Source organism: Protopterus annectens, chromosome 4.part0 (genome assembly GCF_019279795.1).
Source record: "Protopterus annectens isolate FY-2018-M chromosome 4.part0, PAN1.0, whole genome shotgun sequence".
Taxonomy (NCBI): Eukaryota; Metazoa; Chordata; order Ceratodontiformes; family Protopteridae; genus Protopterus; species Protopterus annectens.
Genome location: NC_056733.1, coordinates 1,146,820,522 through 1,146,839,928, shown reverse-complemented (window position 1 = coordinate 1,146,839,928; position 19,407 = coordinate 1,146,820,522). Strand labels below are relative to the sequence as shown.

Genomic DNA, 19,407 nt, shown 5'->3' with positions numbered 1-19,407 from the left:
AAACCAATCAAATAACACCACAGGATATCTTCTACATTAAAAAATAAGTGATCTGCCTCACCTATCCAACCAAAGGCAAACAGAGAACTTAACCCCTTGTTTAAAAATGCAGTAAATGTTTCTACTTACAGTTCAGTAGCAATGAATCCAGCGAGCTCTGAGAGGAAGAGGAATGAAATAAAGACACAACAGCAGATGGAAACTGCAAATAAAATAAATAAGATATAACTTTGTAGAACATGCCTTGTTAAAAAAAATCTCTCTCTACTTAACAGTTTTTGTTTTGCCTCTAAAAGCTACTCCCTCTAATTCACACAACAAAAAACTGCAGCACTTTTTTTTGCTTTTGGCTTCAATTAATTATTTTTCTTAACATAATATCTCTGCACAGCCATACATGTGTCTGTTTCTTGCAGTATCTTGTTATTTATTTCTTTAAAATGTCTGTCACTGATTTCAATTTCTTTCATTTAAGAGTTTAGTGTTACTGTAACATAGGCTCTTTAAGGCCACTGCCCCCCACTGTCAGGCATGCAGAACTACAGAAGCACATTTGCCAAACAAAAGGGGTGAATATGATATAAGCTGCTAGCACATTGTAACAGTGGTAACCACAGAGTCCAGTTTTCCTATTTGTTCAGAAATGTAGACAACAAAACATTAAACTAAGTGAGAAAAAAAATAAATACTCCAAGAGGTCGATAATACACTAAACAAGTAACAACTTTATAGAAGAATAAAAAAGAGGATTGCATCTCAGAAATAATCTGTTACTTTGGTTTATATTTATTTCCATTGGGTTGGTTTAGAACCACGTTTTCAATGAGAGTTGGGGAGAAAAGCTCAACACAGACAAAATTAGTTACATACAGTCAATTGCAATAATTAAATAATACAAGTAGTGGATAAATAATTTAATCATTCAATTCAAGAATCATTCAAACAAAAACATAAATGAAGATTTCAACGAACACAATGAATGAAGACAGATGTAGTGAATTGAACACATAGCATGAATGGGAGAAGGTACACAACATTACATTTACAAAGCCATTATTCTGAAGGAAAACAAGCTTTGTTAGAGTAAGTTGAGTATCAAAGCATGAAGGAGGGAAGATCATATATATTTATGAGGGGGTGGGAGCAGGAACAATCCCATTGGGACCTGGATGTGAAGAGAGATTTTAATTTTTTTGAATAGGTATTGATTGAAGGGATGTGGATGGTGGGAGTGAGTAGAGAGGGGAGGAAAGGTTAGAGGTAAGTGTTTACCTGGGGATAAGATGGCTTATGGACTTAAGTAGGTTTGATTTTTTTGTTGGACCTTAAGATGGTGGTGGGTGCATTTTTGAAGGCGGAGACAGGGAGGGAAGAAGGAGGGTGAGAGATTGATGAGCTGCTAAGCTATATATATAGAAGATGATGATAATTAGTTCAAGCCAATTTAGTGATGTGGTAGACACTTTTCCAGATACTTAGGAGTTCCAGGAGGATAGATATGGGGAGGAGATAATTGGTAATTGTATTATTGCCGCCTTTATGGAGGCGGGATGATGAAGGCTTGCTTCCATTAGTAAGGGCACTGTGAGATGTTGATGGAGAATGCTGATGGGAATGCTGATGCAATGAGCAATACTATGAAGCCAGAAAGGAGAAGTAGAGGAATATTGTTACAGAGCTGGCAGGTACACCTTCAGTTTCTGAGGGTTTCTTTATGGTGGAAGTGGGATAGGTTTAAATGAGAGAAGAAGAGTTGGGAGAGAAGAGAAAAGAGATGGAATAAGAGAGGGTTAGAGAGTAGAGGAAGAAGAGGAAGATAGACAGAGAGAAGATGAGAAAGTGGTGAAGTGGTGTGTGAGGGAGGGTTGTTTGCAGAGAGAGGAGGGGTATTAGGTAATGAGGAGGGGGGTGTGAAGGAGGATGTAAGTAAGTTTATGAATTCGATGATGAAAAGGAGTTGAACTGTAGCTAGATCTAGGTCTCTGGGCTATTTGGTCCTGGGGTTGGGGTGTGTGTTTGCTGGGGGTTTAGGAGGGTAGAGCCAATCAGTCAGTGGAGCATAGGTTTCAGGAGTGAATAAGTTGTAACAGGGTAAGAAGAGTTCAATATTTAATACCCAGCTAAAGTGCATACAACTAACAGTGAAATCCAGTTACTTACTGAATAATAGTGCCTACAATAACAAGTGACAATCAGAATGTCTAGTCAGGAATAGTCTTTCTGCCAATGACTTCCAGCTACATAATGATCTGATACACAACAAGGTATAGAAAGGCTGATGACATTTGGCAGGACTGAAGTGGTCTACAACATGACATTTTCAATGCACAAAAATGCCAATTAATGTATGTGGCCAAGCAAAAAGGGAATGCACAACTTTAATCATTCCATGGGGCAACGTGTCTGCATGTGCAGGTGTAAGTTTCTACCACAGCAATGCCCACCAGCACAGGTTATGGGCTAGTCTCTCGCACTGAGGGGGCCTGAATGACATTCAAGAGTGGGCATGTTGGAGGATGTCCACTGCATGGGTTTGTTTGTGTGTGTGTGTGTGTGTGTGTGTGTGTGTGTGTGTGTGTGTGTGTGTGTGTGTGTGTGTGTTGGGGGGGGGTTGTTACCTGTAGAAGCATGCATTTACAAGCACTAGACTGATGCACAGCATCTCATACCTGGGCACGTCCAAACTCTGTCAAGGCTGGTCAGATGGTCAAGGACTGAGTACCAAAAATATCTCCCTAACTCTGACGAAGTGACATTCCATAATACCACAATCCCATCTCCTGACTTATGCTCTTCCTCATTTGCTGAAGCAGTGTGGCTCATTCAGGAGGAGACTCCATCTACATGAGTTCATATAATAATGGGAAGAGGTGGTCAGTGGTTAGTAACTGGACCAACAATGTGTTTTAAAAAACACTTCTGTACCCAATTATGGTGTCATACATCTTAAAATGACACCCAGCTTCCCCTGTGCCTCACTACTATGCAATTTCATCCCAACTGCTGCTTCACTGGATGAAAGGCAGCCTTTCTAGACCTCAATCCTCCTTATTTCCTGAGCCACATTAGAAACACCAATGTTACTGCTGGTCATCCAATCCAACACTAAAATTGTGGCTATACATTTTTATTATTCCGCTGTCTCGCTATACAAAGTCACATCAAACCCTCTTGTTTTCAGTACTGTCAATAAATAGGCTTTGTTACTGCAAACTGCAGATATTCAGTTACTATACATGACAGAGATGTGAGGACAATCACAAACCAAATAAGTAATTTACTTTAAAGTAGAATTCAAATGCTCTGGTGCTGTTGTTTAAATATGCAAATTTCAGTCAATGCAAGCAGTGGTAAACAGATGTGGATGTGGTTAAATGGGGTCAAATGGATGACTTTTTTCCTTTTATTTATTTGCCTGTGTACTGCAGGTTAAACCAAATAAGGCGTACATTATATTATATAATATATATATATATATATATATATATATATATATATATATATATATATATATATATATACCCATCTTGTTGTTTTATTCATTTCTTAAATTAGGTCATGAATGAAAATGGACTCTGGTGCCAGTTCATTTACCTGTAAAATTCATTCATTTTTCCATATTGAACATAATGTATACAGGGTCACAGGGGAGCCAAAGCCTAACCTTGCACTCAGTAAGTATAAGACAGAGAACAGAGACTTCATTATGTATGGGGTGTTGACTCATCACAAGGCACATGTATATCTCTAGATAAATATGGATGAATAAATATAAAAATGTAAAAATCAAAACCACAGAACTGCCAGGTGTCCCAAAAATTGATAACCAAAACAACACTCACAGCACAGGTGTTCAATAAGGCACCAACCACCTGTAGAAAATAGATCAACATTTGATATAAAAAAACTATTTTGTTGAAACAAATGAAAATTTAAAAACAAACAAAAGAATTGCAAAAAAAAAAAACTTTAAAAGCTGAAAATAAAGCAATGCACTTAAGATTCTTCCCCAATAGACATTTCATGTTATCTACGCAACTGACCATGTACATTACCACTAACCCACCCCCTTGTCCAGTTTCATAAATCTAAACTCCTTGTTGCCCGTTAATTGTCTTAAGAGGCAAGACTCTTCTTTGGACAAGTTAGAAAACTTAATCTTTCTCACACAGTCTCTCAAAAAGTTTAGTACAAGGATGCAAATTTGATTATACTGGCTTTCCAGCAAAGTGAGTTGGAGCGCCCCTCTGTTTCCTAAAATGGACCCATAGAGTCAACATTCCTGTAAATAATCTTGGATCCAATACAGTCAAAACAAGATCTGCTCACATGGCAGACGCAAAGAAAAAGCCTTTCAAAAACAAGCTATGGTAAATATGGTTGACTTGTTTAATAAATAACTATCCCACTGTTTTTTTCATTTTTTTTAAATTAGGTCACGAATGTAAAAGGACTCTAGTGCTCCAGTTCACTTACTTGTAAAATTACTCATCTTTCTATACACAACTTAACATATTCAGGGTCACAGGGGAGCCAAAGTCTAACCAGGCACCCAGCAGTGTACGACAGAGAAAGTACAGTTGTGTAAATTGAACTTACTATAACGATAATGGTAGATGTTCAAATGATCACTGCTGCAGCAGCCTTAGCTATATGGGTTATATCCTGTGAAGGCTATAACAGCCAGCCAACTTCCAAAACTTCAGGGTACTGTTCCAAATTCCCAAACTGTCAAGTGGCTTGAGCTGAACTGACTAAAAGACAAAGTTTGGGTGCAAAACCCTTCACAGCTTTCCTGCCCGCAGAGGGAGACTGAGCCCTGAAAGGACAAGGCTAGTAATAGCAAAAAATAAATATCCACACCCTGGCATAAAAAAACACACCAAATAAACAAGGGGGATTAAGGGAGAGAATGGCTACTGCAGCAGTGATCACCTGAACATCTATTGTTATGCTAAGTTTAGCTTACAGAACTGTGCTATGTTCTTCATATTGATCACTGCTGCAGTAGCCTTAGCTATATGTAGATTTCCATAGTTTACTACATTTGAGAGGTGGAAGGAGAAGAGCCCAGGAGTCCCTGGAGAATGGCCCTAGCAAAGCTTGATCTAGACCTAGAGTAAGAATCCAGCTTATAGTGTTTAGTATGTACAGAGGACCAAGTGGCAACTTATAGAATATTTCTAGAATCCAACCTTTTCCAAAAAGCGATAGAAGAAGCCAAGGTCCTTGTAGAGTGGGTCTTGACCATGCCTGGAATAGATTTGTCATGGTCAGTATAACAAAAGGTAATAGCCTTAAAAAAAAAACCCAGTCTGTTTTGACAATCATTGTTTCTTCTTCTTACGTTCACAGGAAATGAACAATTAATCTGATAATCTGAAAGATTTATCTCTGTCCCTCATGTTTAGGTTCAAGAAAAAAAATGGGGAGATTAGTAGTCCGACTTCAAGCAAACTCCGATACCACTTTAGGCATAAAAGAAGGATTATTTCCCAAAGAAACTCTGTCTTTAGGGAAAATTAGGTAGGCTTGTCTCACCATAAAAGCTTGGAATTCAGATACCCTTCTTGCAGAGGTCAAAGCAATCGCTAAAACTGTTTTCCATGTTAAGAACATCAACTCAACCAGATTAGATGATTCAGATGAAGCAAATGCCAGTTTATCTAACAGAAAATTAAGATCCCAAGCAGGGGGCACTGGTTTACTTGGAGGCCTCTTATGCAAAACCTCTTTCAAGAACATTTTGACATGAAACTTCCTTAAAAGAGGTGGATTCATGGGCAGACAGGTTGAAATGGCCAATAAATTAACTTTGATAGAGGAATGAGGAATGTCTTAGGATAGTAACTCACACAAATACTGTAAAACCAGATAAGTATCCCTGAATGGGTGCTGGTTATTTTGCTGGCAACGACCAGAAAACTTTTAATATTTGCTAATACATGATTTTCTAGTAGCATGATTTCTTGCTTCCATTAGTTCCTTGGACAACTGGGAAAAGGAGGACTAAAAAATCTTAGAGATTCCCTGGATCAGTTTGCCCCTTCCATCACACTTTTTGATCACTTCTGCAGCAGAGGAGCCAAACACAAAATCTCTCTCCAAGACAGAATTTAAAATCTCATTTTTAACATAATATGGAAGGTTCTGGGAATGCAGCAATGCAACCCTTCTTAAAACAGTACCAGTGGTTATAGCCCTAAAGAAGGTGTTATAAGACATCTGGGAACACAGGTTGACAGCAGCCTCTCTTTTGACCACCACATTGCCACTGTGATCTGAAAGTCCTTCTATGTGGCACATCTTATTACTAAGGGTTTTGCATCCAGGAAGAAATAGGTCATTGTCTCCCTCTACTCTTCCCTCATTAGGCCAATCATCGAGTACAATGCCCCATTTGGCATGTACCTCACTAGACACCTGCAAGAACTGGGGAGGCCGCAAAAATTCCTCAAAAAGAGGATCCTAGGCATTAAACACTTGTCCTATATAGACAAACTAAAAAAAAACTCCAACTATTCTCTGTCTCATATAGTCTACTTAGAGGCAATCTCTGCTTGACATACAAAGCCATGTCTGATCCAGCTCTGTTAGAAATGCTACATCTAAAGAAATCCCAATCCCTCCACACCGCATGCTCCAGTGACCACAACCTCATTACCACAATCAGCAGAATGTGCTGGAGGGACAGGTTCATAACCCAGAGACTGACCTTGCTATGGAATAGACTTCCCATACATGTCAAACAGAGCACCTCACTGACTCTCTTCAAGAGAAACCTTGATGAGTGGATGGGAAATAGAAAATTCACCCTGGGGATCACTCCAGTGTCTCTACTCGACAGAGGCACTGGGAACTAAGGTCGGGTGGCACAATGTCAGGGTAATCCTATGGGCTAGGTTTGTAAAGGCTTCAGGGAACCTATACACATACACTGCAAGTCAATGAGTAGTAACCTGTGCAATAAAAGAAACTTAAGTTATTTAAAGCAAAATTTTCTTCACAAAAAGAAACTGTAGATAAAACATTCCTCATACTTTCACAATATGTCACAATAAACTTCAACATGAACCTGACAATTTAAGATTCTGAAATAAAAATTTGCAGAAGTATACACTTTTTCCCCATACTTGTCAAAAATATTCCCATCCCTTATTAGAAAGAGTAGGATTGGAATTAACTAAGTGCTTAGCAGCAGAGGAATCAACTAAGTTTTAGGGACAGCTTGCTGACCATCAGGAAAATTGCAGGTAGTAAGACACACATCCTCTAAATTAGACAGGACAGGAAGAATGAATGTAAGTTCTGGATGATCTTTCTTAACAACTCAGTATTTTTTGAGGGACTGAGAAACCACAATGTTCTCCCACTGAAACATTGGGACATTTTAGCAATAGTCTCAGAGAAAGAGAAACCCTCACAGGGAGAATCAGAAATCTGAGGATAAAATCCTGAATGCATCTCTAGATCTTCCTATTCAGATTCAGAATCTTGAATCTCTTCAGGAAAGGCTGCATCCATCTTTTTTTTACAAGAAACTACTCTACAAGAAGGATCAATACCCTGAATCAAACCCTGAGCCAGTCCCAGTAAACTACTCCTATCCAAAGAAATTTGCTTGCTTGGGTTTCTGTTTTTTTTTGAGAGAAAAAAAGCTGGGCCAAATATGTTACTAATGGCAGCCACTGCTTCCCTAGGGATGGGCACAGCATTCTGTCAAAACTGGGGGAACCTTCCCTGTTGCCTCTCCTAGGACTGACAGCACAGGCTCTACATTGCCCACTGAGGGAAAATCTGCAGAGGATGTGGCTAACCCCTGGTCCAGTGGCTGTAGGTGTTACATCAGAGGGATCCGGGGTACAAGATAAGTGGTCTGAGGTACAGCAAATGCCCACAGCAGTCACCCACATGCGGCTGAAGCAAACTGCTAGCCTGTTGTGGAGGCAAAGGCTGTTTGCTTAACAAAATGGTGCCTCCTTCTTGGGGAAATCCAAGCAACAATTCCAGTAAAACTACCAGTTCACAAAAGTTACTTTTCTGTCAGAAAAAACACAGTAAAAAGCACGTTCAAATAGTATGGCATCTCCAAGACATGAAAACAATTTCTTCACAGAAATGAGTTTATCTGTTAAATAATGCTACTTTTAAACTGACAGAAACAATGAGTGCTCCATTTAAAATTCATAACAGTATTGAGACAATCAATTAAAACACAACACCCCTAGGCTTTAAAATAACTTTCCCGAAGAGGATAGTAATAAGACAGCAATAAAAAATAAGAAAATGCAATTTTTTTTCCCCAAAGGGAATTTATCTGCCCAGCTAAGGAGTGCAGAAGCCAGCCATAGAGTCTCAAAAGCCTTAGAGGAGTGTACTTTTCAGCAGCAGTAAAGCTCTGAAGGGCTTCACACCCAAACATGTCTTTTAGTCAGCTCAGATTGACTTACTTGACAGTTTGGGCACAGGGAAGGTGTCCTGAAGCTTTGGAAGCTGGACGGCTGTCACATGCCTGGCAGGACCTAACTCATACAGCTAAGGCTACTGCAGCAGTTATTAATATGACGATCAGAGACTTGATTATGGATGGGCTGTTGGCCCATCATGAGACACACATATATATCTCTAGATAAATAAACATGGGCAGATACACACACACATGCATTACAGGCAATTTGGAGGATTACCAATTCACCTACAGCAGGTCTTAAAAGATGTGTGAAGAAACCAGAGCAAACAATGAAGAAAATATAAAATACCTACAAAAAACACATTTTTGTTTCCGCTGCTATCTAACTAAAAAACTACTCAGCTCTATCTTCTACACATGTTGCACTCTTGAAATCACCAGAGTCTTCTTTTTTGGACTAGGTGTTCTACTTGCACCCTACTATATCCATGCTTAACCATTCAAGGTCCACACAGGATAACTTTCTTTTAGTAAAGCCAAGTGTTCATCTGTCAACAGGTAAACTAATACCTGGCACAGTATGACACAGGTATGACCTTTTCTTGTGGAGATTCAAGCAGGTAGTTAAGTTGACAATGTGGCTAAGGCAAGGAGGACATCCAATAGTTGTTGGTAGAAGGGATGTTCTGACACTCTCCCACTCCTGGAATGTCATATGTCCTCACTTACTACTGAGGTGACATAGCCTGGAGGAAATAAGATGGCAATGATCTCTATAGCAGTACGAGTGAGGTAAAGCAGTAACACAGCATTAAGGAGATTTTTGATAGTGTGAAGCACTATACAATGTTAGACTCTCAAACAAAAGGCCTGCACAGTGCTTTAGTGTTGGAGGGTGCTGGAGGAGTGATAATGGGTAACAACAAGCTGGCAGAGAGATTACAAAGGTACAGAGCAACTTGGGTCGGATGAGAGAGACAGACACCTACAGTGGTATACAAGAAGTAAACAAGGAGGGACAGCAGGGGACGACCAAAAACACAACCCAAGATACAGACATGAAGGACAATAATATGAAGAGCGGTGAGAAAAAGCAAGAAACTATGAATAAAAATAATTTGTAAACTACAAACACAAAGGAAATGACACCAAAAATGAATGATGCAAGATTCCAAAACATGGAAGGGCAAAGCTCCGTCCCTGATAGGTATTTTAGCACAAAATATATTCTTTCCATTTTCCTAAAATTCAGAAAAATGGTATATTTAGAGTACTCATTTCAGGAAATAAATATAAACTTTTATTCAGAACAGAGTACACAAAAAAAGGCAATCAAAATATCCATGGGACAGGTTTATACTGCTCCTTCAACAAGCCCGCTACTTTGGTACGCAACCATGCTATTCAAAAATAAAGAGCTCAAATTACCAGATTAGCTTAAAATGCTCTTAAAACATGCACAGTATATCCTGGATGGCACCTGAACAGGAGGAAGGAAACTACAAATAAAACTCAGGCTAGTTCAGGATAAACTACAACATTTACTCAACATGACACATCTAGTTTTTTTTAAAGATGAACACTCTTATGAGGGTAACCATAGAAAAAGTCATACACGTGGCAACCTCAATATCCTATGTACCTGCCTTACCCAGTGTAAGGCATCAAATATGTGCATCATAGGTATACCTGTGCAGGAATGCTCAAAGGAAACAAGCTGCTGTATCTAAAAGAGACACAAACACATAAAAAAGACGAGTTATAACTGAAAATGCTAGAGAGAAATCTGATGAATATTTTACAACAGTAGGGGCCGGCCCATTCCCTCGTGTATAGAACATGCCCCCCCAAAGGTATGCATACCATTCCATGGTTGTGCAACAGTGAATGAAGGAGAAAATCCCTACTGACTTGCATCGATCGCACATATGCTAATTAACAGTACTATAATGTAACTTCAATCGGTTGTGTTTAGGCAATTACATCTCAAGCAAATGGCATGTGTAGCGAAACATGCTAGAATCAGACAGGGAAAAAAATCAAAATATGAAATCTGAGAAGAAATGGTAAAAAGTCACAGTATTAAGGAAACTGACGATAAAAGGAGGAGGACACGTAAGTAATACTTGAATCCTGATGCAGGCTAGCCACCTAGTGTGAAGCTTGACTCTAGGTGACTGACGCTGTTGAAGTGACACCCCAAACTCATGTGAAAAAATGGGAAAAGGGGCTGTGGATGAATAATATAATATAACCTAATATAACAATATAATATAATATTACATAATATAACACATAATATAATATATAACAAGTATTTATTTAAACGTGTTAATGAGGAATGCCCAAACTGGATAAAGGCATTTTCACAGAGTCCAGAAAAGAAAATTAAAAAAGCCCTAAAACATTTAACCCGAATGCTGAACAATATAAAAAAGGGGAGAGGTTTATGACACAAACAGAATGAACAAAAGTATTATTTTCTTATGATTTAATTATGATAAAGGATGACACAATGCACTTTCCCTTTCAGATGTGGGGAGTAAGTCTTCAAAATGGTTGCATGCCGATATGAACTAGTAACTATCGCAAGCACTGGGAAAATGCAAGTACAGGGTTCATTTCCAAAAAAATAAATTTATAGAAAGCATGATGGAGTTTATGATATTATTCAGAAAAAGACTGATTATTAAACATACACATTAATTACTTCTTGCAAGGAGAGGAAGAAATAGAAACTTAGATGACACAGACTTTATTAGTGACTCCATACATGAACAAGACCAAAGCATAGATTAATAGGGCACCATAGAGTTATATATCATTTTGGAGATTGCACATATCATTTTTGGCTTAATAAAACTAAAGTACACCTACCACATAACCTCTTTCTTCCCATCAATTTTATACAACTTGTTTACCAGGTAGGTGAATCTGTCTGCAGGCTCTATTCAGTCATGACCTCGGTGCACAGTAGTATGAAAGATAATATGTCAAGAATATTAAACTTACAAATATTATGCTAATGATGTAACTAATAATTTACATGTGAGAAACATTTACATCATGTGCAAAGAGAAAAGATATAATAAGCAACTGTTATATAATAATACGTAAACTGCTATTTTAACAACGCTTGTATCATTTTAGTTTTTTTTTTTTTACTTTTTTAGCCAGTATTGAGGAAATTCTTTCCAACTTTTTCTGAGGAGTTTAGTGTGATTAATTTTCACTTCAGGGGTAAATGGTTTCAGAGAGCAGACCACATTCTAGAAAATGTTTTTTTACTGGTAGCATGTTACCTTGGCTACTTCTAAGAGTGTAGGGTTGGTCCCTGAGAGGGAGTTTACCTTTAAGAAAGGGGGAGCAGTAACCTAACTTAGGATTTTAAATATCAGGGTGCCTACTAGCAGAGTTACTCTGTTTGAAATTGGGAACCACTGGGTCTTCTGAATTAAGGCCACAATTATGCATCTTACTGTCTTGCAAGTTAACACAATCACCAGACTTAATTTTCAGTAGCTTGAAGTTTGTGTATATTGCAGGCTTATGAGTGGCAGTACATATTCTAATTTGAGAATCAGAACATTTTTGGAGATGGCAGTTCTTGCTACTGGACAAAAGGCGTGTGATTTCTACAGATCATAGTTTTAATTGTGAAAGTACCTTGCTGGAGACATTTTGCGTGTTTGGTAAAACTAAATAGGAGTCGTAACTCCAAAGTATTTTTATTCTTGCACACTGGGGATGAAGTTTCCTTTCAAATCTTTGAGTAATAAGGTGGGTAATGCAGATATTTTCTTTGAGGTTGACAACAGCATGACATTTGTTTTGCTGAGGTTCATTAACAGTCTATTTGAATGAAGGCATGTACAGAAGAGAATTTGGTTTGTAGATTATTGTGATGAGATCAGAATTTGCCTAGCATCAAGCATAAAAATGTCTGCATACATTATGACATTATGGTTATGAAAGTATAGGGTAACGTCACTGATTAATAAAAAGAAAAGAAATGATCCTAAAACAGACATTTTGGAAAAACTGCATACAGAGTGCCTTTGTCTGCAAATGAGGAGTCGAGAGAAAATGTAAAAGGTTCTGTCTTTAAGGTAGCATTGGAACCAAGAAAGTACATTCGCTCCCAAGTTACACTTTCTACGCTTGTTTTACAGAAAGTTTAGATTATTGGTTTTGAAATTTCTGCTCATGTCTACAAAACATCAGCTGATATCACTCCATCATTTACATAAGTATAAATATTATCTGTAGCAGTGAATGAGGCTGTTGAGGTGCTACAGGAATTTTTGATACCATCTTGTTGGTTTGTAGCATGAGCATTTATATGTTTGAAAACTTGTAGGGAAGTTGTTTGTATATTTTATCACTGGACAACGGTTTGAAGTAGCTCTGAAATCTCTGTTAAATGTGGGTTAGGAGAGTTTTAGCTAATAATATGACCATATGTTTGCAGGCTGCAGAGAATCTAGTGGTGGTTAAAGGGAGATTAAATATGTAAACTATATGGTTTGAAATGTTTTCTGCTGCCAATTTAAGTACGAAGAAATTAAAAAATTTAGATCTGGAAGGGCTACGTTTTAGAAGCAGTGATTTGTGTTTTTTTGTTATATACATAGATGTTATTCCTGAAGAGTGAAAGCTAGCAGCATCATCATGTAGGGGTACAGTTGAATAGGAGTGTTAGTTGGAGGAGTGGAAAGGGTGACTGTTGAGCTCTTATGGGCATAGTATATACAGAACAACTACTGCAACATTAAAAGGGGAACAACGCGTGAGTTACGACAAAAGAAAACTACTTGCAGTGTATAACAAATCCCCTTCCCAGTATGAAAAGGGTTGAAATCTGTTAGAAAGAACCGCAAGTATCCTATCAAGAACAGAGTGAATTCTCACGTTAAGCTTGCTGCTGCCACCAAAGACAATCACAATGACTTCTTTTGTCATATTAGATATCATAGACATAATCATCTGTATTGCACTGAGCCAATATCAAAAATAGTACCACCTGTGCAGATCCTAAAGCCACTGCAAACATACTAGCTGATAAATTCAGCAGAAACTTCACTTTGCCGACTCATTCTACTATTCCCCCACTATTGCCCAAATTACATTCTCCAGATTAATTCTGGAACAGGTTCTATATGTACCTGCACTGTTTAAAGCTAAGAACAGCAGCTCCATTGGTCCCAATATTGTTTCTGACCATTTTCTGGAATGTACAAAGCATGGCTAAGCTCAACCAATTTCAAATGTAATCAGTCTAAGCCTCACCGCTGGTAATGCCCACGATACTTAGAGAACAGCTACAGTGGTACATGTACATAAGGGTGGTCCAACAACAGACCCTATAAAATTACAGGCTAACAAACCTCAGTAATATAATCTGCAAGGTTATGGAATGCATCACTATTGACCCAACAATGACATAGGTAACCTTCATCCCTTGAACTTAACTCAGTCAGGTTTTGAGAAAGGAAGATCACACCTTTTCAGCATATTTAATTTTTTTCTGAAAGCTTTACCCAAGTCACAGATAAGGTTCAGATTGTTCACTATATATAGCAACTATTCTTCATGCAGGCATTATCGATATGCTCATGTAACTAAATATCTACCCCTACGTTTTTAGTTTTACATCTAACCGGCTTTCTCACAGAAATCACACATTAAGAGCTGAGGGAACCACTTCTAGTGAAAGAAATGTCACTAGCAGTCCACCACAGCACTCTTGCTTAGTCTCCCCCCTCCTCTTTGGTATCTACTTCTCTGATGTGAAAGCAGAAACCAAACCACCTAGGTTGACCACATCTGCTGATGACTGTAAATTGGGCATTGTTAAGAACTCTCCTTCTAAAACCCAGATTACTCAACACAGGCTTAATTACAATAACGCCTTGTGTAACAACTATGGGCTCACCTTCAATCTTAAAAAATGTAGTTGTTTTTGGAAAACCACAAATTCCTAGTTCTTACCATATAAAGAATTCTCCCCTCAAAAATAACAGTCAGAGATCTGTGTATGTTTACTGATGCTGAACTTTCGTACCTCCGCATGTAAATGGTGGTTAGAAAATAATTCTGCCTAGTTTATTTAATTTCTAGGGTCATCTCCTCCAGGTTCACAGAAGTCAAAGGTCTACTATATACAACCATCAGACCTATTGTTGAATACAATGCCCCATATGACATGTACCTCTCCAAACATTTTAATCAACTGGCAAGACCACAATAATTTCTCACAAACAAAATCATAGTTTAGGGTCCCTAAGGTACCATAAAAGATTAAACCACCTCACTGTACTCTCAGCACCACACCATAGAAGCTACTGTGTGGTGACTTCTGCCTTGCTTTTCATGAAATGAAAGACCCAAAACTTTTCTATCTCCTACACCTCCAGATGACTACAGGAACAACTAATACCTGGACAAGAGAGCTAAATTTTCACTGTCAAAGTGGTAGCACTAACTGGTAAGATAGGTACTTCTTAATTGAGTATATCCCTTGTTTCCTGGAACAGACCCCCCCCCCAATACAACAAGAAGCCATTTTCAAATCTAAACTTGACAAGTGAGTGTTAACTATAAATTCACTTCTGGGGTACAAAGAAAAAGTATCCTAGTCTTTGGGAAATAACTATCTGGGTTACTTGGTTAAGCTTCTTGATGGAGATTTTGGCTGACAAATCAGTAATTATCTATGGACTTAAAATAACCCAGTCTACTTCAGCTTCTGGTGAAAGAACTGCCATGGCAGAGAAAACACATTTTGTTCAGCCTCATACAATTTACTACTGGAAACTGTAGAAGTGGATACAATGGGATGCAAAAAAGAGAGTGCCACATCATCAAAAATGAAGAAATAAGAAGATGACCATTAACCAAACACAAAGCTGATAATGCAGACAGGGCTGGGATTACATGCACTTTGATAAGTGAGCTGTAGCATTTTTAAACAGTTCCCTAAATGTGTTTTACACTCAACGGAGACAAACATCAAGACACTTTTTCTTGCAAGATTAACAATAATAAAATGAACATCTCTCTCCCTGCCTAACCCCTGAACTAAAGCAGCAAATAGAAGAGGATTAATTTTAAGGCCCCAAGCAACAAATATTATAATGGCCTCATTCCAAACCTAAACCACACTTGTAGACTAAATACAAAATCTGCAAAAGCTGCTCATCTATGGACAAAGCAAACGCACATAGGCTCTAAGCCCAGAATATTTAGAAAAAAAAACATAAAATAAACAGTATAACTTGATTGGATAAACCTTTATTACCAACTGTAACAAACCCTCTCTGCCAATAAACTAAAGCACTTCATCTCCTACAGAGCAACTGTAAATGTCTCATCTTCTCAAAATAGCCTTACTTCAACAACAAACTCCAATAATATTCCACCTTTATATCATCGGGGCATTCCCTTATTTTACTTCTCTTCTACTTCCTACAAAATAGTACGGAAATTATCAAAAAACTAAAGGCTTCAAGTCCCAACCCTTAACTTCTCCACCCTACTTTCCTAACAACAGCAACTCAAGTTGCCAGGCTCCATGGCAATGACAGACAAAGCCTTGGCAATAAACCATTCAACCATGTTCAGTTAGTGTTATGGGTACTGGAGGGACTGGGGGGAGGTGGCATGAGCCTAATGCAGTGGTGACATTTACTAAACAATTCATGTATTGGTGGGAGCAATGGGCCTGGCCAGGCTTCTGAGGGACACAGCCAGGGATGACCAGCACAGCAGACAGCATGCACAATTAAGGCAGAGAACTACAAGAGATCAAACTGGAAAACCAAGCTCTGTGAGGCAACATGTTAACTACTGTACCACTGTTCTGACAGAAAACACAGTAACATCTCAAAACATAATACATCATTTTTTTTCTTTTAATCCATCACTGTCATTTGAAAGCTGGGTAATAGTAACAAAATCTGTATACCACTGTGCATCACTGTGGTTAACAACCATGTCTCAAATAAAATACTTTCTTGGATGTTTTTACATAGTGGAAGCATCTTACAAAGCACCCATTTTTACTTTTTTTGTGGGGGTGGGGTACCCTTTTTGTCCATTTCCTCTGTATGCGTCCAAAACTGCCCAGTGACAGTGATTGCTCCCATCATGTGTTATATACCACACAACAGGTTTAGCAAAAGTATTTTTATTTAACTGTTCATCTTGAAATTAAACTGCATGGAGCACTTTAGACACTAGGTTATACAGTTGAAAAACATGTGCACGCATGAATAAACAAACCCCTACTTTACCACATACTCTAAACATTACAATAAGAAGGACAAGCACTGTTTTGTTGTAGAACAAGAACATCGGCAGACCCACATCTTTGTGTATCAGGTGTTTTAGGCAATTAGATCACAGGTATCAACAGTTTAGGTTATGCCCCCCAGTGCCCACCTCTGAAAAGCTATAATTAGCTTTTTAAATACCACAGTAACCATATTTTGTGCCCTTTACATCACTGCTTATACACAAAGTTAAGTTCAGCTCATCAGTTGAAATGCATGCTTTCTAATTTAATTCATTTCATTAACACTAAAACTAAACAAAACTTAATTTATTTACACTTTGTAATATGGCACAGCTTTTGATCACCATTCCCTGAAATATGCTGTTAAATCAACATCAGCAAAATGTATAATATGTTCTGTTCAGTCTCTCTTAAATAATTAATGACGTTGCAGTGTGCTGTTGTAGACCTCATCTCATCTGCCCAATATGTAATATGATAAAGTTTCCTTTCTGCTGCAATTTCCTGATAAACAACCTCTTTCACAATGGTCTGTAGTGTTACACATAGTTGGTTATGCATTCTGCTAAGCTGAACCTAGTGGCTTATACATTGTGCTAAACAGATTTGCAATGTTTGCCAACTGCTTACATGTAGAAAATACTGTACATCACCTAAACTTCATCAAAATATGCAGCCACATAACTCTAAGTTTCCAAGCAGCGGATTTGGAACAGCAGTTTGATGCACTATAGATGCAAATATCTGCATACTTCTAGAAAATACTTTTCCCAGCAAACCTCCTCTACCACACAGCAAAGGTAACTGTGGCTCTATAACAAACGAGCAACTTCTCATCTTCAAGTTTTGGGCCATCAGATCTTAAAGCAACTGTACAACTCAAGTTTAGCTGATGGATTGTATGTAGGTTCTACACGAGTCATCACAGCTACTCCTTTACAGGTACCAAAGCATTTTGGAAATAAATGAATGCATTACTGCCCTATGCTTCACCTATTAGGAACAATGTGATTAACAGATTCAGGACTTATCATGAAAAAAGAAAGGCATTTTGTCAAACAAGCCATTCGTTAAACCATTCTGACTGATATTGTACTACAGGATCATAGGAGATTACTAAGCTATTGACTAGGAGGTCATTTTACGCCTAGCCGTTTTATCCCAATGTAATACCACAGAAATGCTAGTCAAAATCCAAGACTGCATTTAGCGATGACTGCCCATGTCCCAGGAGGGTTGTAGGCACTATCCCTGGTAAGAATTTAATGGTGCCCCATCCACTTGTCTAGGTTTCTCTTGAACAGTGTCACAGAGGTGCTTTGTTTCACATGAATTGGTAGCCTGTTCCAAAGACAGGGCCATCACTGGGAGATAAATCTGTCCCTCCAGCATATCCTATTTAAGTCGCATGCTATATTTAGGTCCCTGGAATGAGTAGCCCTAGACCCATTTGATTTACAGATATGCAGTAAGTTCATTAGGTTTATGTCTTGGATTGCTCTGCAGGCCAGGCATAAGGCTCCCCTAAGAAGTCTATAAGATGCAGAGTATAGTGACAGGGACTTTAGTTGGTCTATGTAAGGCACACATGCTGAAGCCCCTTGATCTTCTTGAAAGAAACCTCTGAGGTCTCTCTCCAGTTGCTGCAGGTGCTTTGTACGGTACTTGATGAATGGGGCGTTATACTCAATTATGGACCAGATTAGTGCCAAGTATATAAGGGTTATAATCTCTTTTGCTCTCGAGGCAATGCCTTTACTAATCAAGTGTGCTATGTGGAAAGCCCTCCTTTCTACAGTAGACACATGGTGGTTGAAGTCAAGGTTGCATTCAACTTGTGATCCCAGGTCCTTACCACTTTTGGGGGTACTTGGGGTATTGTTGATTTGATAGTGTGAAGGGACACTGTTTGTGTTGAAGGGAATGATGATGCATTTCTTAGCATTCAGTTTGAGACTGTGACTAATACAACAGTCAGTGGTCTGCGTGAGACCCTCCTGGAGTATACTGACATCATTTGGGGATTCAATGATTGCACCTAGTTTGGTCATCTGCAAACTTGGTCAGCCACAATCACTTTTGACCTGAACGTCTGATAAGTATATACCAAACATTAGTGGGCCCAGTGCTGACCCCTGTGGCACCAGCACTCACCCCTGTGGCACCCCGCTGGTAACCCATCTGCTGGTTGATGTGGAGTTACCCACTTTTTACAGTGTATGTCTGGCTTGTGAGCCAGCTGGCAACCCATCTTATAACAAAGGGGTTTACATTCAGTTTACTAAGTTTATCGGTAGTGCTTAAAAGTGGGATTGTGTCAAAAGCCTTTGCCAAGTTGAGGTATGCTGTGTGCACAGATCTGCCCTCATCAATGGCTATCACATTTTCAAAGAAGTTTGCCAGACTGCCGAATTGGGTAGGATCCAGGGTTTGGAGGTCACCTATGCCTTTATTTATAAGGTCCATAATGATATGTTCCATGGCCTTACAGATGAGGCTGGTCAGGCTTATGGGTCTGTAATTACCTGGGTCTGTTGCTAGGCCACTTTTATGGAAGGGAATAACGGTTTCTGTTCTCCATTCCACTAGAACAAAACCTGTGGCTAAGCTATGACTGAAAAGGGTACTTAATGGTGATGCTAATTCATGTTTTAGCCTGTTTAGAAGACAGCCTGAGATGTTGTCTGGTCTCATACATGTT

General features: G+C 38.7%; 1 protein-coding gene across 1 annotated transcript in view; it reads right to left on the bottom strand.

Moving 5' to 3' along the window:
- ERGIC1 (endoplasmic reticulum-golgi intermediate compartment 1) overlaps positions 1–19,407 on the bottom strand; it is an 864,031-nt gene that overhangs the window by 521,884 nt on the left and 322,740 nt on the right. The window contains exon 5 of the mRNA XM_044069870.1: positions 130–202. Within this exon, the coding sequence (XP_043925805.1) occupies positions 130–202 (73 nt within the window). The remainder of the gene's footprint in view (positions 1–129; positions 203–19,407) is intronic.